Source organism: Pantherophis guttatus, chromosome 2 (genome assembly GCF_059756535.1).
Source record: "Pantherophis guttatus breed Tessera chromosome 2, ASM5975653v1, whole genome shotgun sequence".
NCBI classification, from domain to species: domain Eukaryota; kingdom Metazoa; phylum Chordata; class Lepidosauria; order Squamata; family Colubridae; genus Pantherophis; species Pantherophis guttatus.
Genome location: NC_142064.1, coordinates 166,777,394 through 166,801,674, shown reverse-complemented (window position 1 = coordinate 166,801,674; position 24,281 = coordinate 166,777,394). Strand labels below are relative to the sequence as shown.

Here is a 24,281-nt window from a genome sequence, read left to right as displayed (position 1 = left end):
TATAAAAAGGCAATGCTGCCAACATTTTTGTTCACCTTTCCTCTTTTGGAAAATAGTGGAGGTAAGGGCCCACTTCAGGACTGCATAAGCAAACATAATTCATCCTATATTTGCTAGGTCTTGCATTCTTACAGTGCCCACTGAATCATGTGATGAGGTTTAATTTCGCAACACTGTTTGGAAGTTGGGTTATTCTGAGTACAAAGACTTGGTTTTATATGAAGTCAGGGGAAAAGATTGTAGGGAGACAGACAGGCTATACAAAAGGCCAAGGAAGCTGGGACCGGACCAAGGAAAGCTGGACAAAGCCTGTCTGTATATAGGGAGCACTAGGTCAGTGATACAGACCCTTGCTTTGTGCTCTCCATCACCTACACAGACATTTGAAAATTGGCAAGACTTCCACTAGCTTTCCCATCTGGAAAGCCTCTAGAATGCACCCTTTTGATTTCCAAAGAACAGAGTGAAGTGCTGAAATGTGTTGACACATAAAAAGAGATCCCTTTAAGTAGTTGCTCTTCCTCTGAGTTTTCACATAAGGCATTGGCTGTTTAATTGTGCCTGGACAGCAGAACAGGCAGTGGGTAATTTCCGTCCTCATCTTGCAAACAGAAGGGAAGGTTTCAGTCAGTTCTGCTTGGATCATAGATTCTACAAGAGGTTTGGCAAAAGCTCCCATTGGTAAGATGGCATTCTGTAGGGGTAAATTTGATACATTGAGAAATGCTTGATTTGATATGTCTATAGAAGATGATTCAGCTTGAAATTTAGTCTTACTAAATTTTTGGACACAGTTTTCATCTGAGTTTTTTGACTCTGCATGGATTTGGGAATTGCAAAAGACCTCGATCAAATTCTGAGTGTCACCACTGTAAGATATTTAGTGGTTCTGGTTAAAACAGACCACACTGTATGAAGGGTCAGGATGCATCTAATTTTATTACTTGTTAGAAAAAGCACATTTAAAGGAGTATCTTTAATGCGGGCTTAGTGCAGTGTCCATTAAACAGTTATAAAGAGCTGCGTAAGAATTGCTGAAAGAAGTAGACATAGGCTTTGTAAAACAAGCTAAAGATCTGGCTAAATAATGATGATGAAAAAAATGTTGGGATTGTGTGGGAGAGTGAATTCTTTGTGTTTGGGAACATATAACAAATTGGGGCAAATTTGTGGGTTGGCAGGAAGCTGCTGAGTATGATTAAAGCAAAATATGTCCTTGGACTCCTAGAGCGAAATCCTGATGGTTGAGATTGATGGTGGGAGGGCAATATTCTGTATCTTTTTTAAACAGATTGTGTCAGAAGAAGCTAACTGACTTTTAAAATATGCGATAGCGGCATTGTTCATGCAAAACACCCATATCATAGCCACACACGCCACTCCCTAACCCCCTCCTGCCCCAGAATTCTACTAATATGCAAAGAACAGAGGAAACACTGTTAGACCTCCACACAGAAAACTGTGCAAAAAAAAATGGCTGTATTACAAACAACAGAAGAATCTCATTTTCTGTTCTACATAGTAGATTTACAATCCATTTCTTCATGAAGTTATGCGCTGTGTGCAGGAATAGGCATTATCAGGCTGCATTTACAATAGCCAGTTCATCTTCTGGGACTCACTGTGAGGATCTCAGTGTTTATATATCCAATTGTTATAAACAATACGTTTGGCACACATCGTTCTCTCATTTTATTTTAAACATTATTGCTTAATGGAGAAATACCTCGCTGCCTCTTTGATGCACAATTCAAGGGCTATTTTGAGGGAGAGGTGACGAGGGAGTTCTCCTGATATTCAACTCTTAGGCATTCTGTGTATTTTTTTATAGAGATTTGTGCTCATGACCTAATTAGACTATTTCCAAGAACTATTGGAGAAGCTCTCTGTGAGAGTTGCACCGAATTGCTCTGTGAGGGAGATGGGTGGCTTCCAAATGTGATAAACAAAACAAACAAACAAACAACTTAGCAGTTATATGTGAACATTCCACAGTAGAATTGTAATCAATTCCTATGGAATGTGCTATTCCCAGTTTTTGCCTCTAATTTGAAAGAATTTTTTTCTTGGTGCATATTAAATGAAAGCACTGATGTATGTAAGAGAGATAAATGAATCATTATATCATCCAAAGTTGTTTTTAAATTCAGGATAAGAAGTCTCAATGTTTTAATCTTGGAACATGTTTTCAGAGGTAAATAAAGCATATATGTACATTTCCAATACTTCACCAATACTGCTGGATAACCTCAGCTAGGATCCACATAATGAGTAGTAAATAAATCTTGTAGATAAGAGTAATTCCCAGGCTCATTTGAGTCCAGAAACATCTGGGCTACATTTTTAGGATTGACTGATTATGTTCATTGAAGAATAACTTTTTAAAGAGAAACCATATAAGCAACAGCCCTATATTTTTCCCCCATAGTTGTAATTTTTTAAAAAAGTAGTGTATAACATGCCATTGTTGTACTGAAGATTGTTCTTCTCTTCATCTTGTGAGATGATATCTTCTTGTACACTTGAATAGAAGAAAGAGACTTGCAGTAACAGTCTGTTTTTGTCAACAGCTGAGCATCTTCTAAAAGTTCAACAGTACATGTGTTGTGTATTTGCCTGGATTCTGCTTGAAACAGAAACCGTTCACAAGTTTGTTTTTTTAAGTTCTACACTGCTGCTTCTATAGCCCTCTTTGGAACACCAATTATTTTCTTCAAGCTGGCTGATGTATAGTTTAATTTCTTGGCAAAAAATAGCAGCCCCACATGATGCTGTTATGGAAAGCAGCATATGCACAGATTGGATATGTGTAGAAATGGGTCTTTCTGCAGAAAGCTAAATTGTTCACTTTTTTGCATGGACAGATGTACACAGATGGGTGCTAAGAGACGGTGCAAAATTGCAATTACTGAATAAGTACACAGATTTATTTTCATGATTCTAACTGGACAGTGCGGTAGCTTTATTAGACTTGATTTTACAGTTATAGATTGTCATGCAGCTGTGACTGCTTGCAAATACACTGCTGGGATTCTAGAATATGGATGGAATGATGACCTTATCACAAGAGGTTCCAAACTCAGCATTATTGTTCGTTTTCCTCCGACTGGCCACTGGAAGAGGACTTAAGGGTCCTCTATTAAGTGTTCTGTACTATCCCACCTGCTTGGTTTCAGGAAAGAAAGCCTAATTCTTCCAGTTGTCAATAAATCCCAGAGATTTAATTAAGGACTTTAGGGAATGGGGAGTGGGCTCTTCTTATCAACTCAAAGAGTTTGCTTAATGTCAAATTGTTATAGTGCCATAAACCTGAATATTCCTCTGCAATCCTCACCCCCTCCAGTGTGTATTTATTTGATTTATATCTTTGGTTCTTTATATAATTGATGGTGGCATACATGATGCACCCTCCTCCCAAACAATAACCCTTTGAGGTGGGTTGGGCTGAGGGAGACAGGGAACAGGTGGTCCAAAGTCATCCAAGTTTCTGTGCCAGAAAGAGGACTGGAATTCACAGTCTCTCAGTTTCTAGTTCAGCATTTTAACCACTAAACTAAACTGGCTCTCATCTTAAGGAACATTTCTATGTGAATATTTATTACAGACATTTTAATATGAGAGTTCTTTCACAGTAGCCCATCATTTAAAAATTAATAGTACAATAACAACCAAAACAGTAACTATAGCCACAAATCTTTATAATAATCCTTGAAAGCTGAGAAGCAGTATAAAATATAGTGAAGCATTAGCCTAAAATTAGTCAGATAATATTCCAAAATAGATCAAGAACAATAATTAAGCCAAAAATAAGTCTTTAGAGAATCATCTTTAGGCATTAACGATAGTAACAACAATAGCAACAACAATGCTAAATACATTTCTCGAGGGAGAAGTCTGTACATGAAAAGTTTCTCCTTGTGTAATGCGTATATAAGGTCTACAGGCAAGTTTCCAAACAGTTCCTGAAGATACAAGTATTCCATCAAGTAACTCAGTGCCAAATTGCTACAGAAGTTAAAACCAGTTGAAAATATGTGGAAAACAAGAGGCAGCTAGAGCACTCACATAACATTGGCATGTCATCTTCCAAGAACCTTGCTTATCAACATAAAGCCTCTCACCCAATGATTAGTAACTATTTGAATGAACTGAATACTCAAAAGCCTTGCTTTTGGTTTAATACCCAATCAAATTTACCTAAATTCAGAGTTTCCCTGTAAAAATGGCAGTGAGGTAGAATCACAAATTCATTTTATACTCTCTTCCCTCTCTGCCCATCCTCCACTCTACCCATGCATTCTTTTCCTTTACTTTGGAAGGAAAAGTACTGACCAACAGTCAATATTTCCTTTCTGTTGCTATTTGGCTAGGGAAAGAGAAAACAAATTCTGTCTTCCAAAACAATGTTGTGTATATTGTGTGCATGGAAGAGTGTCCAGCAGCTACATTGAAGTTAAAACTGAAGAGTTTGTTATGGAATTTCCACACGGGTCTTCTGTGACAGGTTGCAGGCTACCCTGGACCTGTATATTCCCACAATACCAGCAATGTTGGAATGTGGCTGACCTGATTTACAGCATTTTTGACTCAGCCTTGTATAGTTGAAACCACCATGAAACTAGGTGGGGTTGTTTCTTTGAGGTAGAGTGGCTTCATTTGAAAGGAACTTTTTAAATGAAGGAATTCTTTCTCACCCTTCTTCCCAGCTCCCAAGTTTTGTGTCCTTAAAGGAAAATGGTAGCTTTAGAGCTCTGCAAGTCCCCTTCAATATCTCAAGCAAAATAAGCAGATAATTATTTTGTCAAATTCCCCTTGTTTTCATTGCTTCTTGCCTGCCTGCTCTTTCCACTGAAGTCTGATCACCTTCAAAATGTTTCTGAGGTTTGGAGAAATTAAAATAGTAATAATGTTGAAGTGACCTTAGCACAGAATGTAAGGTATGTATCCAATGTATCCTGGGGGAGCAATTGCTAGTCAATGTACTGTATGCAATGCTGAGCCGGATGGACCAAATATTTTACTTGTAAAGTTTCTTATGTGTTAGAGGTAGTTAGAAGAGGCAGTCATTTAGTTTACTAAGTAAGACCAATCCATAGATGTAAAATGAAAACAGAAGCTAATGAACTTTATTAAAATCGAAATTTTAATCTCTGTTTCTCTCTATCCTCACTGGTGGAAAGTCTTGAAATTCTTCATTGTGGCTCATTCTTCAAGAACATCCCATATACCTGTTCTACCTGCTTCAGTTCTGCCAATCTGTTTATGAAATGAGCATGAACCTATAGCATTAGCACATTCCAGTTGAAGTAAAGAAACCAAATCGTTGCCAGGAGTTCAGATTCCAAAGGTGGGTTCTGCTTATGGGAAAGAAGAGATCCTACTTCCACCAGGGAAGCCCTAAGACAGTGGAATATATCCGTGGCCGTGGTGACCTAGTGGAATCTTTCATGAATGCCTGACTTATATGGAGTCTTGAACACCTGGTAATGAACAACAGTATTGTGCATAGGAGCAGAACTGAGTCATGTGCAGCACATACCATTCTAATGAGTAATACTGTTAAGCTACTGTGATAATGAGACTTAAGGGCCTTAGTATTATGCCTTTCTTTCCCTGCAGCCCACTCCTGGAGCCGGAGTAGTACTGTAGCTGGTCAGAGAAGAGCTGGCCCCAAGTCTCCCAGCTGTAATGGACACAGCCAAAAGCTATTAATGCACAGCTGCTTGTAATCAACTTGGAGCAATGCCCAGCCATGTTTCTGCTTTGCAACTTCTTGTTTCTTCCACTGCAGTTGCATAGGGATGTTGTAAGATGATGAGCTGGAAGTCTAATTGGTTTGTTCTCTCCACCCCATTCCATGCAGCCTGGTAAGAGAATCCATAGGCTGCTTTCTTTTGCATGGCACTTTGTCCCCTTGTTACCGGGTGCGGTATAATTGCAATAATAGGAATTATGATTGTGGATTTGAAAAAAGGCTGTTGGCTCCACTTGTATGTATTGGATCACCTAATTGTATTTCTTCTTTTGTCACACAGATGATGATTTTCGCAGTGCTTTGGTACTGGGACACAATGTGGCATTAGCTTGAGTAGAAGTCTGCTTCTGCCATGAGAGTTGTCCTTGCTATCTTCTCTAATGCAGTATACTGCATACCTTTCTGGCCTGGATAATCCCACTGTTCCCACCTCTGACTGCAGAGCAGATTTGGTTGTTCAGGAAGCTGCAGGAAGAAATGTAACTTGACACATCAGCTACATCAATTCTTCTGTTGACTGAATATAATTGGATATAATCTTATAGGTTCAAGTGCTTTGCTATCCCCACAGATTCTCTTGCTTCTGATGCAACTGGGTTCACATCCTATTTCTTCCAACATTTCCTGCCTCTTCCTTTCTCAAATCTGCCATCTATATCTCAATGTTTGTATATTTCAATGACAGCAGAAGTCTCTGTTGGACAATATATGGTGAATTATGTCTTGAGAATGTAGCAATATGCTTTGAGAAGCTTGAGTAGATTCCTGATCCTAAAGCATTAGGTGGATAGAAGCAAAGTGACAATCTTGAGCTTCACTTGCTTTAAATTGTGAATCTGCAAGATGGTACTTGTGTTGTTGTTTTAGGAACAGTTTAGGATGAATGTCATCAGCAAAATATTTATATAACTGTTGGTCCCTGAGTTCTGCAGAATGGTTTTATAGGGGCAGCATTTAGTTGCTAAAACTCATCCAGTTGGTGGATTTTACCAACATTGTTGGTGCACAAGGGTAGTATAAACATTGACAATGTATGAATTTGCCTTTCAGGCAGGGCATGAAGTATGTTTCTTTTCCAACCACCATAAGCAATAATATTGTTGACTTGCTACAGTACAGGTTCTACAACATTCCATTATCTTCCCTGTTCCCTTGGAATGTTTCTTTTATGAAAGTCCTGAATAGATTTCCCAAGCTGCAGATGGTAAGATAATTGGGATGTTTGGAATCTAAAAAGTATTGAGTGTTCAAACTGCTATATTCTGTTCCCAGGAAATTTTAAGGGTGTGTTTGAATTTCATTTTATAACCTCTTCTATAAACTCTTTTGAAGATTCTCTGAAAAATATTGCTTTTTCTGTCGTTATTTCAACAGAAACCTAGGAAGGTCATTCCTCAAGTTGGAGAAGATTCTCAAAATGGTCATCTTCCACCTGGCTGGCAAAGTTATATGTCTCCTCAGGGGCGAAGATATTATGTGAACACCTTCACCAATGGTAAGCTTCATTTACACACTAGTTTTATTTTTTTAGAAAACCCTCCTCCATTCCTCTAATATCGAAGGTAGAGAAAACATAACTTAACAGTATGAAGAGTAGCCAAACACCTTCTTGTACAATCCATAAAATTACTGTGCTTCTTGGCTGGTCATTGTAGACAACCTGATTATCTGCCTTTCTCTAGATTTCCAATGTCTTCTCATATTATTCCCAGAATAAAATCATTTATCTCAACTCTCTTTTTTTGCCAAAGAAAGTGATATCCTCTGTTCTCTTACCAGACATTCTCTGTACAATTTTGGGACAGAATGTTTTGAAAATGTTCTATTTTTCATCTTGATTTGTGCTAAACTTCTCCTGGACCATGCCATTCTAGCAGTCAGTTTACTAGTTTCCAGAAGTAAACCAGAAATTGTTTGAGCTGCCCTTGGGTATCTGACTAGGATTCTTGCCAAAACTCTAGGTATGGGACATTCTGAACCTCTTCTGATTCAGAGGATTTACTTCTGGAAATTTTTAAAAACTGCCTGCCGGAGTGGTACATACCAGAAGAGATTCAGTACAGTCTGCAGTTCTGCAAAATATTCCATTCTCAAACTGGTGAATTTTGTAGGTCTTACTTTGTTTCCTCCCAAAACTGAAGGGTTTTTACTGGCATTAGGAATTGAATGTAGACAATAAGAATGAAAGAACAAAGCAACTATACTGAAAGCCATTTTGAACAGACCTGACTCCAGTGGAGCAGCTTATCCCAAAGAGGCTCATATTTTGAATTTTTAAATTTCTTTAAAAATTCCTTTTTAGATTTCTCACTCATCCTTGAAAGGCCAAATATATCAATTGCACAGCAAATGATAATAAAATTTATGTACTCATAGTTGTCAACATTTTTAACCAGTTAATTCAACAAGAAAATGAATCATATTTGGATGAGTTACTTACAGGTAGTCCTTAACCTACTACCACAATTGACGTTAGAGTTTCGGCTGCTAAGTAAGGTGGTTGTTAAGTGAATCGCCCCCATTTTACAACCATTTTTGCAAATTGCTGCAGTTGTTAAGTGAATCATGTGGTTAAGTGAATCCTGCTTCCCCCATTAACTTTGCTTGTCGGACATTCGTGGGGAATGTCTCAAATGGTAATCACATAACCCAAACCACACACACACACACACACCAGAATGCTGCAATTGTCATAAATGCATGTCGGTTGCTAAGTGCCGGAATTTTGATCACATGACTGTGAGGATGCTGCGAGAATAAGCTCTCAATCACTTTTATCAGTCCAGCTCTAATTTTGAAGAATGACTAAATAAATGGTTGTAAATTGATGACTACCTGCATTCTGCATCATAGCAGGTGGTAACATCTAGCCAACTTTGGTTGAAAAGCTAAGCAGGACCAGATCCCTTTAGAACGTAAATGCAAGGCTGTGAAAAAGTCCAAGCTGAGAAATGAGAAAAGGATTCCAGAAGAAGGCAGTGGCAAACAATTTCCATATATTCCAATTTCCTCGGTGGCGCAGTGGTTAGAATGGGGTACTGCAGGCTACTTCTGCTGACTGCCAGCTGCCTGCAATTTGGCAATTCAAATCCCACCAGGCTCAAAGTTGAATCAGCCTTCCATCCTTCGGAGTAAAATGAGGATCCAAATTGTTGGGGGCAATATGTTGACTCTGTAACATCGCTTAGAGAGGGCTGTAAAGGGGTATATAAGTCTAGGTGCTATTGCTATTGCTAAGAAAACTGACTGGCCATATCCATACAGCCATTGGGAGTCAAACTCCATTCAAGGAAGACTTTATTTGTTTTGTATCTTGCATTTGGATGTCTAAGAATTGAATGTTAACATTTTCTGGGTTGCTATGCATGTAAATATGCAAGTAGTTATGAAATTATGAAAATATTCAGCATAAATCAAGCTTAGCTAAATCTGCTGCACCTAAAACAGCCATAATAATTATGTGACATTTTACTGATTTCCTGTTTAGAGTCAGACCTGGAAATATTTAGTGCTTAAATTTTATGTATTTCCTTTTCAGTTCTCAAGTGACCAAATAATTTGGATGTTCTTAAACAAAAAATACAAATCATTTTTGAGAGGATAACTCCTGGGGAGAGCAAACTTATAGTTCAGAAGTTCTAAGCAAATGAAAAAGAGCTTGAAATAACTGGTTAAAAAGAATTTAGGAATGTTTTCATAGAGTTTTACACCATAATGGACAGAGCTTAAAAACTTCAGAATCTTTTAATTCCTTTCTTTCCTTTCTCCTTGAGTTCACAGTTCATCTGTAATCATCTCAGCTTTTTGCAGGCACAGAGGCAATTTTTGTTTTTCCCTGGAAAGTTAAAAGATTTCACCACTTCCCCATTACAAAAAATGGGGAAACAGAAGTTCTGTTTGCTGCAAGGCAGGTAAATTAATGAAGGATTAGCACATCAAAGTGATGGAAGAAGTTGCAGGTAGGATCATGCAAAACCTTTTAGCAAATTTTTTTATACATGAGGGAGTACATACGAAACAGTACTTGTGAATCATTAAAGCATATGCTTCTTTTCCTAGATTTCAGCATAGCAAAGTGCTGTGCATGCTTATGGGGAGACTTATTTCCAAAACAGCAACATGCATTTGGAAAAATATATGGTTGCTATATAGAGTAGGGGAAAAAAAAGCTTTGTATGTGCTCCCTCATGTTTGAAGCACATTGCTTCAAAGGTTTGCACTGTATGTACAGTATACAAGTAGTCATTCATTCAGCAACCCTTTGAAATTATGACAGCAGTGAATGAAGGGCCTTATGAACTGGACCAAAGTTATAGCTGTTGCATTGCTCCCATGGTCACGTGATCACATTTTGGGTGCTTGGCAATCCATGTACTCTTACGATTGACCACAGGGACACTGCCATCTTGGGGGAACGATAGGCATCGTTCCCCCATCCCACATCATTGAATCCTTTGGGCTTACCTCTCATCTGGCTGGGTCCCCATAGTCCTTGGACCCGCTTCCTGCTTTGCTGGGTCTCACACACTTGGGCCTCCCCTGCCCTATCACACCTCCCCCATGATAAATACAACATTAATGACAGTACATGGATTTTATATTTTTCAACATTGGAAATATCTCTCAATTTCACAGATTTATAGCTCTCTTGAAAAACTAGGTGAACATACAGTGTCTTACAGTCCAAGAAACACTGCAGAAAAGGAACAACATCTGCATATCTCTTCACACTACTATTAATGTGTGGGACAGTTTTGGTGTTAAATAAAATGGCAAAGTAGACAGCCAGTTTGGTGTAGCACTTAAGACATCAGACTAGAAACCATGAGTCCGTGTGTTCTAGCCCTCCCCCGCTTAGGTACAAAGCCATCTGGGTGACTTAGTCCAATCACTTTGTCTCAGCCCTATGAAGGAGGCAGTGTCAAACCATTTCTGAAAAATCTTGCCAAGAAAACTGCAGGGACTTGCCTAGGCAGCGTCTGAGAATTGGGCACAATTGAACAGAAGAAAAAAAGTGGAAAATATCTATTCTGCAAAATAGATCATGTACCATCTATGAGTCTGATCCTTATCCATCTTCACATTTTACGCAAATGTCATAATGCAATGTATTTGTTTTTATTTTCCTTCTCTCATGGGGATTCTTCTATTTCAACTTATAATACTATTATTACTGCTTCTTTTCTTTCCCCTCCTCCCCCCTCTTCTTCTTCCCGAGGCATCTAGAAAAAGCTAAGCAGGTCAGAGCTGATCAGTACATGAATGAGACCCCACTAGAAAAACCGAGGAACTAGACTAGGAAAAAAATGAAATAAAACATGGGAAATCGCTTCATATTATTGCAAAGAAAATTACATTGATGCTGTCAGGAAGTGAAAAAAAAGAGGAAAAACAGGAAACAAAATCAAAATATGGGAGTTATTCTAGTTTAATGTCATCCATGACAAAGAAACTTCTCAAGTATGGCTTCATAGAAAATACATTGCACAAATCAGTAGGATGTACTACAGTTTGAGGGTAAATTATCATTAGATATTAAAGACTACAAGTTAGAATCAAACCAGGTACTGAAATTTCCATTTAAAAGGGGAGCAGTGTCCACAGTTGACCTGAAATAAGGAAAGTGTGGTATTAAAATGTTTTGCAACTATAGTTGTATTGTTTCATCTATCCCATAGAATACAGAATATTTGGTAATTACAAGTTCCTTTTGCATCAGTGCAAGCAAAAATTTAACACATCCTTTTTTGGGGTTTTCCCTCTTTATGAAGTATTTATTCTTGTTGTGTATCTTACTCATATTCCATTCTGCAAAATTAAGTGTCATAATCAAGCAACATTTTTTTTAACATGAGATAAATCCCTAATCCTCATTTTATGTGGAAATTCTGCTTTGTGGACTATCTTTAGCTGTGTTTAGGAAAGTCTCCGGGTTTTCATCTCAGTCTTGCAACAACCAGATTAATCTTGTCTCGAATTTTAGGGAAGCCTGTGATAAATTATTGCTACATAAATATTTAGATGTTCCTTTTCATAGGAATGGAATCATATGAAATGTTAGCTTTTATATACCTAACACTTCCTATTCTAAGCAAATATAAACTTCACATCAAAGGTAAAGGAAAAATGCTTTCATTAGTTTTGGTTAGTGATTAGTTTCTACTTCCTTCTGTTGGGTCCAAATGTGATACTAAATTAAATAAAATAAATATGCTTTTCAATGAGGGTAGCTGATATAGAAAATTAGGTATCTCTTAGCATAACCCATTCTAAACATTAAGCTGGTACAATCATTATTTTACCATTCTGGTTCTCTGTCTCAGAGATGGAACCAACATTTGTGCATGGAGAGATGGAATATAACCTTCCTAAAACACTTTTCTAGTCATCCAAATCAGTGAAATGTTATAATGAAATATAGCAAGGTTGGCATTAATAAGAAGCATACTTGCCCTGAGCAGGATCATTACCCAGGATAAAAATGAAGAGCAAAGGTTATACTGTTATCTTGGCAATAAATTCAAAGTATCATTACATTATTTTCATGTGGAATAATAATGGGGTGTAAGTATATGAAAAATATACCTACATCCCATTTTCTTTGTGGACCAAAGAAAATGGATGTGTGATAGTTTTTCATTAGTCCAATTAAACACAGACAATTGCTCAGCTTTTGTCTGAGGAGGAGAAAATCTGGGGCACATGATTCCATACATCAGCAAACATCAGCAAACACAACATACACCACCTCTACTGTCAGGAAAAAGCTATCTGAATTTGTAGGAACCAATCTGGGTTAGTCACTGAGACCAGAAGTTTTGTCTTCCGAGCTTTCGGACTCATGCTGGAGCCCATCTTCAGGGAACTTCCCTCTAGCTGGAGATAAGTTCCCTGAAGATGGGCTCCAGTACAAATCTGAAAACTTGGAAGACAAAATCTCTTGTCCAGTCATCGACCCAATTTGGATCTTGCAACATTATCCCAGGACATATATATTCGCCTTCATTCATGTCTGAATTTGGTTCAGATAGAAGTATAGGTATGTGCTTACTGAGAACTATTCATTTAATGATGTTTTGGAATTACAATGGCACTGAGAAAATGATCTGACCTTGAAGTTGCAATTCTTGCACTACTCCACAGCCATGGGATCATGTTTACGACCAACTGCAGCATTTTGTGGCTACATGATCACCATTTGCTATTTTCCTAGCCAACTTCCAATAAGCAAAGTCACCAGGGTAAGCCTGTTTTGCTTAACAACATGGTAAAAATGGTCATAAAATTGGATCTGGTCACATGATGAGTTCCTTGATTTCCACTTTGCTTAATACTCAATAGAATTCTTTATTGGCCAAGGAATTTGACTTTGGTGCATATGTTCTCAGTGTACATAAAGAGACAAGATACGTCCATCAAGAATCATAAGGTACAACACTTAATAATAGTCAAATAAGCAATCAAATCATATTAGGAAACAGTCAATATAAATGGTAAGGATACCAGTGTATCCTTATGATTCCCAATTTTTGTCATAAATCATGGACGACCTGTAGATGAAGAAAGTGAACAATAGGCTCTTTTCTGTATTCTGTATTCCTAAAATGCAGTCACTTTCACAGGGATGGGTTTATCTCTTGAAGGAAACCTTAAGAAGATAAAATATTTGACTGCAACATGAGAATATATAAAAGGGAGCTTATACCTCCTCCCACCCCAAATTCTTGTTAAGATAAGACCATTTTTCAGATTTTCTTGGATTATCAACTACGGTTAGGGATAGCATGTCAGCTGTAAATTAACTATGACTTTCTAGTCAGGAACAAAGAAGATGAAAATTGCAAAGTGAAATATATATTTCATCAGATTTTATGTAGCTTTACTTTCAAAGAGGTTTGAACTTCAAAATTAATAAATGTCCAGTGAATTTTACCCCAGAAAAAGTGCCCTGTGACTCTGAGGGGAAAAAAAATGCTATACATTTAAAAAAAAATTATAGCACTGCATTACAAACAATAGGTTGAATTCAGGCCAAGTGATGCTTAAAGTTAGAGCCAATGAAACCAGTGGGACTTTAGTGATGATTAACTTTTCCCATGGACTTAAATCAATACACACTAAGCATGACTTTGTCTGGAGTCAGCCTGGAATGTATTTGCTCTAGGGGGTTATTCCTAGCCAGAGCCTGGCATTCAATATGCTAGACTGGTTAAAAGTTGCATTGACTGGTTGAAACATAAATACAGAGGCTGGGGAAAGGGAAGAAAAGACAAATTATATATAAATGAGAACTTTTTTTTTTCTTTAAGGTTTTAAAAGAGAAAAAGGAAGTTGGTTTTCCTAGCTGGTACAAATATAGATCTTTTCTTCTCTGGGGAGCATTACTTTGTTCCCCTGTTATGAGCTGCTGTAAGTGAAATCTATAAATTGCTGTAAATTAAAACTGGATAACAGCAAACATAAATTGCAAAATTGTCCTGTAGTAATTCTTACTGCATCAAAATCTTTTGGCCCCATATTTAATGAGTTCTAGCAATTGCGGGTGAAATAATATTAGATACAACAATTATCACTCATTTAGCATGAGCAGTGTAGTAAAGTTTTGGAGATTTCATTTTAAGTGTATGCACATTGAAAATTAATTTAGAGTTCACATTGACCTATAATTAAAATATTATCTTCCTTTCTGGATTTTTTAACAGTAATCATATTTTTCTTTTATTGCAAATGGCTGAAAGTATGGAAGTATAGGCCAGGGTTCTATGACGCAACGATGTTTAGGGCACCTTTTGTAGCCCCTTCTTTTTACTATGGAGGTGAGCAGTGCGGTCCTAAAGAGTCACCCAGGTAGACGCCAAATCCAGCTGTTGCTTTGGTCAGCGAGAAGACGACACCTGTGTGCAGGTCCGTGGCTACAGCTCCCAATGTATCCACACCTGCTGCTTTGTTGCTCGCCCATCGCCACAGGACTTTGAAGATTCATGGGAATTGGGAGATGTCAAGAGTTGCGGGTGAATTGGATAAAAGTGAGGGAGAGGTGCGCATAGTCAGCCTCACTCTCTCTTCCCAGATTCCATCTTGCTCCAATAGCAGGGCAAGAGTTGAGACAGTGGGAGATGGGCTGGGTGCAGTGGTTGACCAGGGCATCTTTTGTGTCTTGCTGTGCTCTTAGCGTACCACATCACTTGTGCAGGCCTTCATGACCGTTGTCCTATTTTAGTAGGTTTCATCCGCTCAGTCCACCGGAATCTGTCTTACATGCTCGGGATAGAAAAGTCCCTATCTCACAAAAGGTCAATCACCCAATGGCTAATCTCAACCTGGTTTGGCCAGTCTATTGAAGCTGTTACCCGGGGTGTGGCCCAGGGGTGGGTTTTACTTACTTTACTACCAGTTCGCAACGGGATCATGCACGCGTGCTTGCTTCGCTCACATGCGTGCTTGCTTCTGCGCATGCGCAGATCACCAATGATGACATCCAAGGGGGTGGATTACTACCGGTTCTTGTGAACCGGTCTGAACTGGGGACAACCCACCACTGGTGTGGCCACTGCGCATGCTACAGCTACTAAGAGCCACAGGTGAGGGCTGAGTGACAGGTGGGGACCAAAGGTGGTCGAGCTGCCCTAAAAGCTGCCCTAAAATGAGCTGCCCTAAAAGGACATGACAGGCCCTTACATCAGAAGTGCTACCCCTTTCTGAAGACCCCATACACCCTGTTTGATAATATAGGTGGTCCTTGATTTACAACCATAATTGAATTATGTTTGTAAGGCATGCCAGCAGTGTTAAGTAGGTCACCACAGGAGTGCACCTAATTTTATAATGTTTTTTGCAACCTTTGTTGTTAAGCAAACATCATGGTCATTAAGCAAATCCATTGTCCACAGAAGGCTTTTTTGGGGAGGTCAGAAACTGGAAATAAATATCGATTTCCAGTAAAAAAAAGAAAAGAAAAGAAAAGAAATTGTGGCCACCTAATTGTTGGACGCTGGAATCATCTGTAAATGCTGGCCGGTTGCTGAGCATTTAATCGCCTGACAGATGGTGCAGGTGGCAACTTTGAAAGTTGCTAAGCAACCAGTCATAGATCAAGGACTACCTGTATATCTCAGATGACAGATGTACTAAGTTATTGATTGTAGTAAACTAAGTGCTAGTAATAGAGGGATGATATAAAAACAGTACTTTTTTTAAATAGCCAAAACTGATGCAATAGAAAATACAGGGGGCCACTCAGCTCAATAATTAGCATTGCCATATGATTAGAATAAGCAGTTGTAGATAGAAAATAAAAGTGGGATTCTCTGCACTATTTTGGGGGCAGTGATAAGTGAATTGTTTTGGTTCTGCTATGGTGTAACTCTTATTTGCCGTCTACTGAGAGCTGCTTCCAGAGGAGAATTTCAGAGTATGGTGTTAATTCCAGGTTTTCATAAAAGTGGTATCATCACTCTCAGTTGAGCTGGGGAAAAACTTAATCTTAGAACATCGCTGCTTGCAAAGGTACAGAATGTTCTCAAGAATGAATCCTTATTAAAAACCAGGCTGTTGCTTTTGGGAAAAGATGAAGTTTCTGAACAACCCTTGAAAGACAGTTTCATGTTCAGCACGTTCAACCAAGGCCGTACCATAATATTTGTTCCCGTGGTGAAATACTACATGGATGTTGCTGCATTGGAGCGTGTCCTACTTTTCAAACAAAGTCACGCAGAAAGAGTTTCAAAGACTTCCCATCTTTTTCAAACAGTTGGTTCCTTGTGTTGCCCGTCACAAAATATACGTTGCTGCTGGTGGGAATTTGATTCATGTTCCTGGTCTACTGCTGTTGTGGGGTGTTCTCAGTGACTTCTGGTTCTTTGCTAAGGCACTGAAAGGAAAAAATTACTTTTTTTGGCCAAGGGCTAGAATGCTAGATCTGTTCCTCACAGCATGCCATGGGTGTTTAAAGGATTGAAAAGGGAAATAATCTAATGTTCTTTTTCTGTTCCTTCTTAATCCAAGGTTATTTCAAACTTGGCAGTGAGGTCCAAACTGGAGTCTCTCTCTTTGACATATGATATAAATCTAAAGGGATGGGGTGTATTGAAATATTTCTCTAACGTGTTTCCAAACAACATCTACTTTCCTTCCACATTCCCTTATATTACAAATGCATTGAAACTACTACCAGCATGTTTTTGTTTCTAAGACAGGTAATCCTTGAATTACAACCGTATTTGGGAACGGAATTTCAGTAGTAAGTTGAGGCGCTCATAAATTGAGGCATCCATATGACTGGGCCTGGTTTTGTGACTGTTTTTACACTGGTTACTAAGTGAATCAGGCAGTTGTAAGTACAAGTTACATGGTTAAGGGAATCATGGTTAAGGGAATTATGAAATAAATTCATTCTCCCGAGTGGGCATTTTTTTGCTAGAAATTGGCAAAAAAAAAACCCCGTAAACCAGCAAAAAAAATCTCACAAATCACAGACATGTGACTGTGGGATATGCAGCTGTTTGTAAATATGAGCCAGTTGCCAAGCACTCAAATACAGTCATGTGACTGTCTGGGGGGAAGGGAGCACTGCAACATTTTATGATAGCCAGAAGTTCTTTATTGGCGAAAAAGCATGAGGTTACTCCAAACATGAATGATCTGAATGATCCAAAAATGATCAGTCATAAGTTGAGAACTATTTCTATATAATTCTGCTATTGAGGAACCTAATAGTACATAATATAAACACAATTGCCTCTGATGTGTCAGAGCCTCTCATGGAAACTGTTACACTTTGTACCCAAGAAAGAGAAAATACACTCCATTCACAGAATGTGGGGCTTACTGCTGGTATCTTTGGTTGTTTGGAAAATGAAGAGTTCCCAATCTTGTATTGTTACCCTTGGAAAAAAAGTAATGTGGCTTTTAGAAAATATTACAACTTTTTTCAGTTTTCGAAAGAATGGCAGAATCTGCCTGTTTTAAAAATAAAGCTAGTGCCCTCCTGTCAACTACTGTTCCTAATACAAGTAAACCTGATGCTTTCCTATTTTTGTTTTGACAATAGTTTCCTAGCTATTGTATGTTTTGGTAGACATCACTTTTCAGATGTCTACCAAACAGCCATTTCTCCTACAAGAAAATAGAGTGCTTTATGTCTTTTGAAAGAAGAAAATATGCCTTACAGTTGCCCCTGATTTATTTGCCACTCCACAGTGAGCTTTGTGACAATAGCAGGAAGCGGTATGGAGAAATGTATGGTGATCGCAATATCAGCCTTAATATGACCCTTCCGAAACTAAAATAGGCAACCTCTTTAAGTATTTCATGCCTGCAGAATTGGTTCACCTCTGTTCAGGAACAAACTGCTATGGAATTCTGATGGGCAACTTATTCAGGAAGGTGGTTCCAGTCTTAAGAAAAATTACTTCAGAAAATGCAGAATTTGGTTGTACAGAGTAAGCAATGGGAGAAGCTGGGGCACCCATTTCTGAGAATTGAACACCATTTATCCCATAATTGTATTATCGAGTATCAGGAAGTTTATCTTTGGAAACCCTACATACACATATCTATGTTTATATTTGTGGATAATATTTTCTGCTCTCTGTCTCACACCTCTTAGATTGTCTTATACAGGGAGAGGAAAGATAAAATGAAATTTCTTTTTTTTTCTTTTTGACAAAAGCATCTCCACATGCCTGTAACTTAATTTCAAAAGTATTATTTCCCTTAGCTTTTGCCATAACAGGTTCTTCAAGTTCACTGTGATATTTATCCTATAGTTCCCAAAACACTTGTTTTCAATATGACTCCCCCATGGCCTGTGTTATTTCTGTCTGGAGATCATTTGGGGCCACATAGATATTGTGTTGTCTTTAAGTAACTCCTCAGCCATTATCAGTGGGTCCCTTTTTTTTTAGGTGAATCAAGTGACATCTGTGTTGTGCCAATTTATGTCAATCTACAGATTCTGCTTTGCTGGAATTTTAGGAATTATATAACTCTGGGCTTGGTCCGATTGCGAAAACTGTCCTTTTGTGAACAAATCAAGATTGACAGAGCACATACGTAATGCAATGACAGGAATGAATATAGAGATAGTTTCCCTTTCTGAGACAGAAGTTAAATACTGGATGTTCAAGGCTGATGCATGAGATTAAAGTCCTATTATTTCAACATAAATCATTTTTTCAAGAGAGAAACAAGGTAAGTTCAAGCAGAGAAAGATCCTTCTTGAGCTATATGTTTTTTCTTTCCTTTTCATTATGCCTTAAGATGGGCTTTAAAGTGGAAAGTTAATGGACAAAAATCAATGTGTCCTAGCCCAGTTCCAAATGTCCAAATATTCTTGATGACTTAGAATTTTGAGACACATCAGTGTAAGTTGGAGATAAATTGGAGATAAAAGTTAACTGTCAGTACTAGTAAAGTTAATTATGTATTGCATGTCAAGTATTTATCCATTTTCAATAGAAAACCTTTTGTTCAGCATCAGGGCAAAATCTCAGTTCATTTCATGAAGAGGAAAAATGTATCTTTTGGCTTAAGGCAATTACTGAAAACTGCAGCAAGTGGTAGGCATGCTTGTGTAAAAAAGGTACAGATTGCAAAGTAGACCTAGACTATATATTCCATTTATTGCAAGAGAAATGGCTAGTGATTGCCCATCTCCATAAGTGAGGAAGACTGAGGCTTACTTCTCAGTGCTTCTCAGGTGCTTCTTCTCAGTGGGAATGCATTAGCCCTCAGGAGCTGAGATTGCCATCTGTGGGTTTTCCATAAACTTTTAAAAACTCAATATTTCAGAGAGCCCATGGAAAATGAAGTGATGCAATCTACTTTTATTATTGCTTCACTTTTATGACACTGGTTTATTATTTTTACAGTTTGGTTTTGTACCATGGACCTACCATAGTATGTACGTATTGTATTGGTTTTGTTAATTGCCAAGATTCTATTGATATAAACAAATCTAATAAATAAGACATTTTTGGACTAGAGCTTTCAACATCATAAGCAGAGGTCTTCAAACTTGACAGCTTTAAGACTTGTGGACTTCAACTCCCAGAATTCTGGGAGTTGAAGTCCACAAGTCTTAAAGCTGCCAAGTTGGGGGACCCCTGACATAGACTATGAAGCATGCCATCTGTGGCTAATGGAAATGGGATCCTGGAAAACAGTTTAAAGTAACCTTTCTCAGTGCAGCACTTTGTAAATGTGTTTTGTCAAGTATCTGTTGACTGATTTCGTAGGACTCAGACTCTAAATATCAAATTGGCTGAGTAGTAGTTCAGGCCTTCCCCACCCGACTTTCACTCATTTCACAGGTGGAGAAAAAGGAGAAATAATTGAACATGTTTTCAGCACTGGATGAAGCAGAACACTGGGGGGCAGTGAAAACTCACAACTCTGACAACAGTGCTATTACTCATGGGAACTGTTGACCAAAGATATTCTTGTTTGTGTATACCTACTGACAGGATTCTTTGAAAAAAATGGGTGTTGACCATAATCTTTCTCCAGTGGATCTCTCCAAATGATAGTTTGTTATGGTATTAATGTTATGGGAAATGTGTTTTCAGGGGGAAAAAAGCAAGTGCAGCATTTGCAGCAGGAAAAGCATAGTTGTCATCACTGCAAAACAGGCAGTTGTAGAAAAAGTAAAATGGTAAGGCTGCATTATCTTTCCTGCCCTTGAAATTCAGACTATAGATTGCTCTTATATCTAACCTATTGAGCTATAATTTGGGCAGCTGTCAAGATCAGAACTGAAAACTATTGTTTGATGCCTGTGGAAAATACAGTAGGTGTGCATGATAATAGCTGTGACTGCTAACACACCAGATCTTCCATCACCTCCCTGCTATGTAACACTTTCATCTTTCATCCTAAAGCTGCAACTATTTCTGCAAGAGTTGACTTGCTTGTTTCCTCTTGTTGAGATTCCCGTAGTCCAGTCATCCATTGAGAGTTGTTTGAATTCATGGAATTTCAGATTAAAGCCAAGGTGGATTAATAATTCATTGTTTGTATATTTGGAAATGATAATCTCTGATGTCTCCTCCAGATAGCCTATGTCTTTGTATGACTACTACACATTGTTAAGGAAGTTAATACAGTAGTTAATTAAAGTACAACAAACAATTGTCTGATTCAAGGTTGAGTTGATTTAGTTCTCAACCTTGCTGAAACTATATTTGATTCCTCTTCCCTCTTCCTTCTTTCATGGTCCACTAGTAAAGGAATGGAAGTGGTTAAAGTGTTCTTATTATGTTAGGAAGCTGGCTACAGTTTTTTATAGTGTGGGTGGTGTATTCAGCTGGAAGGTATTTTTCTGCATTGGAGGACTTTCCTATAGTTGTTACTGATATAATTCAGCTGTGATCCTTACACTATACAGTTGAGGGATAAATCCTTCAGAGAACACATTCATTCTGTCTCTAGACAAAAAAAATAGTTGTTTTTTTCCATTCCCAAGAGTGTTTTATTTTTTGTGTAGAATAGAATAGAATTCTTTATTGGCCAAGTGTGATTGGACACACAAGGAATTTGTCTTGGTGCATACGCTCTCGGTGTATATTAAAGAAAAGATATATTCGTCAAGAATCATAAGGTACAACACTTAATGATAGTCATAGGGAACAAATAAGCAATCAAATCATATTAGGAAACAGTCAATATAAATCGTAAGGATACAAGCAGTTACAGTCATACAGTTGTTAGTGGAAGGAGATGAATGATAGGAAAGATGAGAAGATTAATAGTAGTGCAGACTTTGTAAATAGTTTGACAGTGTTGAGAGAATTATTTGTTTAGCAGAGTGATGGCATTCGGGAAAAAACTGTTCTTGTGTCTAGTTGTTCTGGTGTGCAGTACTCTATAGCGTCGTTTTGAGGGTAGGAGTTGAAACAGTTTATGTCCAGGATGCAAGGGGTCTGTAAATATTTTCACAGCCCTCTTTTTGACTCGTGCAGTATACAGGTCCTCAATAGAAGGTAGGTTGGTAGCAATTCTTTTTTCTGCAGTTCTAATTATCCTCTGAAGTCGGTGTCTGTCTTGTTGGGTTGCAGAACCATTTTGCTATTTTGAGGTCTGGTTTATTGAATGCCTTCCTTTTGTTCATCTCAAACAACTGGGATGGCATATAGTTTTCATGCTGTTCATTAAGCATCTATTATTCTTAAAGAGTTGATATGCAATGTATGTAACTTGAAGAAGTAATTGATTCCATGCTCAATCTGTTGAATCAAAAATGATTGGATGATTTGCATTCAAGCTTCCCTTCACTGACTTCTGAATACTGCAACCGAAGTTCTTCTACACCCACAAAGTACTGTAGCCTTTTACTCTGGTTGCTAAATTTTCATCTCCATACCCTTTACATTTTTTGGCAATAAATATCCTTTTCTTATGTAATGTGGCTGTATAGAGCTTTTTCCTTAGGATAGGTATAGTGGTGTCCCCCTTAAAAATTCTGGAGACCATGGTGTTCTCAGCCTGCCCCGTAGTCCAGTACAAAGGCAAACTGTACCTGCAGCAAAATGTTTGCTGCCAAACTGGTGTTGCGCAGTCTTATCTGTTCTGCTCTATTTCAAAATAAACAATGTCTCTATTCCAGACATTGGAATTCTCTATTGGCCAGGCCTGGTCACTGCTTCTGAGCTGCTCAGTCAGTAAAATTGTGAACCTTCCTTTCATGGTCCACTAGTAAATTGGTGGAATGGTAGATCTTTTTTTGTTTTCACTTGTTGTTTTAACAAGGACTGTGGTGAAATAGTGGGCCTTTTTCTTCTTGCTTCATTGCTTTTAATGACGTAAAAGCAAGGAACAGTGGAAGGACAAAAGACTCGGTAGCTGATAGGGAAGAAGAGAAGGCTGCAAGGAGAGGAAAGGGCAGGGGAAGAAGAATATTCTGTGTTGTCTGTGTATGTGTGGGCAAGTACAGCAAGGAAACAAGCAAACCCCAAACCTCTTCCAAATAATTGTGAAGAAGAAGAAATCCCTAACAGTAATAAAGCTTTTGCTGAGCCTCTCCAAATGAGACTTACAAAGTTAAATGTTGGGAAAGTGTATTTATGGAATGAACTCAAGATGAAGGGTGACATTGACAAACTTTGCCTCCTTACTCAAGGGACAGCAAGAATATACGTTCCCCATTGGTCCACTGATGCCATGGTAAACAAGCAATTCTTACACTAAGCAGAGATTGACCCTTACAATTAACAGAACAAAATAACAGAGTTGGAAGGGACCTTATAGGTCTTCTAGTCTAACCTCCGGCTCAAGCAGGAGACCCTATATCATTTCAGACAAATGGTTGTCCAGTCTCTTTTTAAAAGCCTCCAATGATGGAGCACCCACAACTTCCAAAGGCAAGCCATTCCACTAGTTTATTGTTCTCGCTGTGAGGAAATTTCTCCTTAGTTCTAGGTTGCTTCTCTCTTTGGTTAATTTCCAACCATTGCATATTGTCTTGCCTTCTGATGCTTTGGAAAATACATTGACCTCCTCTTCTTTGTGTGTGTTTATGTGCTTATGTGTTTATTAAACTTCTATACCGCCCTTCTCCCGAAGGACTCAGGATGGTGTACAGCCATATTAAAACAAACATATGGCATAGGGCCTAGCTATCTCCGAGACCGCCTGCTGCCACCGACGACCTCCCATCGACCCGTGCGCTCCCACAGAGAGGGCCTCCTCGGGGTGCCATCAGCCAAACAATGCAGGCTGGTGACCCCCAGGGGGAGGGCCTTCTCTGTGGGGGCTCCCACCCTCTGGAATCAGTTGCCCCCTGAGATAAGGAGAATCCATGACCTCAGTGCCTTCCGCCGTGCCCTTAAAACCTTCCTTTTCCAACAAGCCGGGCTGGCCTAATTCTTTTTAAATGTTTTTTAATTGTTTGGTTTATTGTTTTAATTAATGGGGCCAAATTTATATATATATATTTTAACTGTATTTTAATATTTGTATTTGATGTTTTTATTTGGCTGTTCACCGCCCTGAGTCCTCAGGGAGAAGGGCGGTATACAAATTCAAAAAAAATAAAAATAAAAATAAAAATAAATAAAATATACTCACAAAATTTAAAAACAATTTAAAATAAATATATAAATTGGGCCCTTACATTAAAAGCTACAAACACCCAATTTAAAATACATTTTTTTTAGCCAGCCCGGCCTGTTGGAACAAAAGAGTCTTAAGGGCACGGCGAAAGGTGCGTAAGTCGGGGATCATGCGAACCTCCAGGGGCAGTTCATTCCAGAGGGCAGGTGCTCCCACAGAGAAGGCTCTCCCCCTGGGTGTCGCCAGTCGACATTGTTTGGCTGACGGCATCCTGAGGAGTCCCTCTGTGTGGGAGCGTATTGGCCGGTGGGAGGCTATCAGTGGCAGAAGGCGATCTCATATATACCCAGGTCCTAAGCCATGGAGTGCTTTAAAGGTGGTGACCAGCACCTTGAATCGCACCCAGAAGACCACCGGGAGCCAGTGCAGCTCGCGCAGGAGAGGTGTTACATGGATGCGCCATGTCACCCCCATAATC

The 24,281-nt window shown here is 38.6% G+C and overlaps 1 protein-coding gene across 1 annotated transcript in view; it reads left to right on the top strand.

The window, feature by feature from the left end:
• GAS7 (growth arrest specific 7) overlaps positions 1–24,281 on the top strand; it is a 149,041-nt gene that overhangs the window by 63,398 nt on the left and 61,362 nt on the right. The window contains exon 2 of the mRNA XM_034408502.3: positions 7,130–7,250. Within this exon, the coding sequence (XP_034264393.1) occupies positions 7,130–7,250 (121 nt within the window). The remainder of the gene's footprint in view (positions 1–7,129; positions 7,251–24,281) is intronic.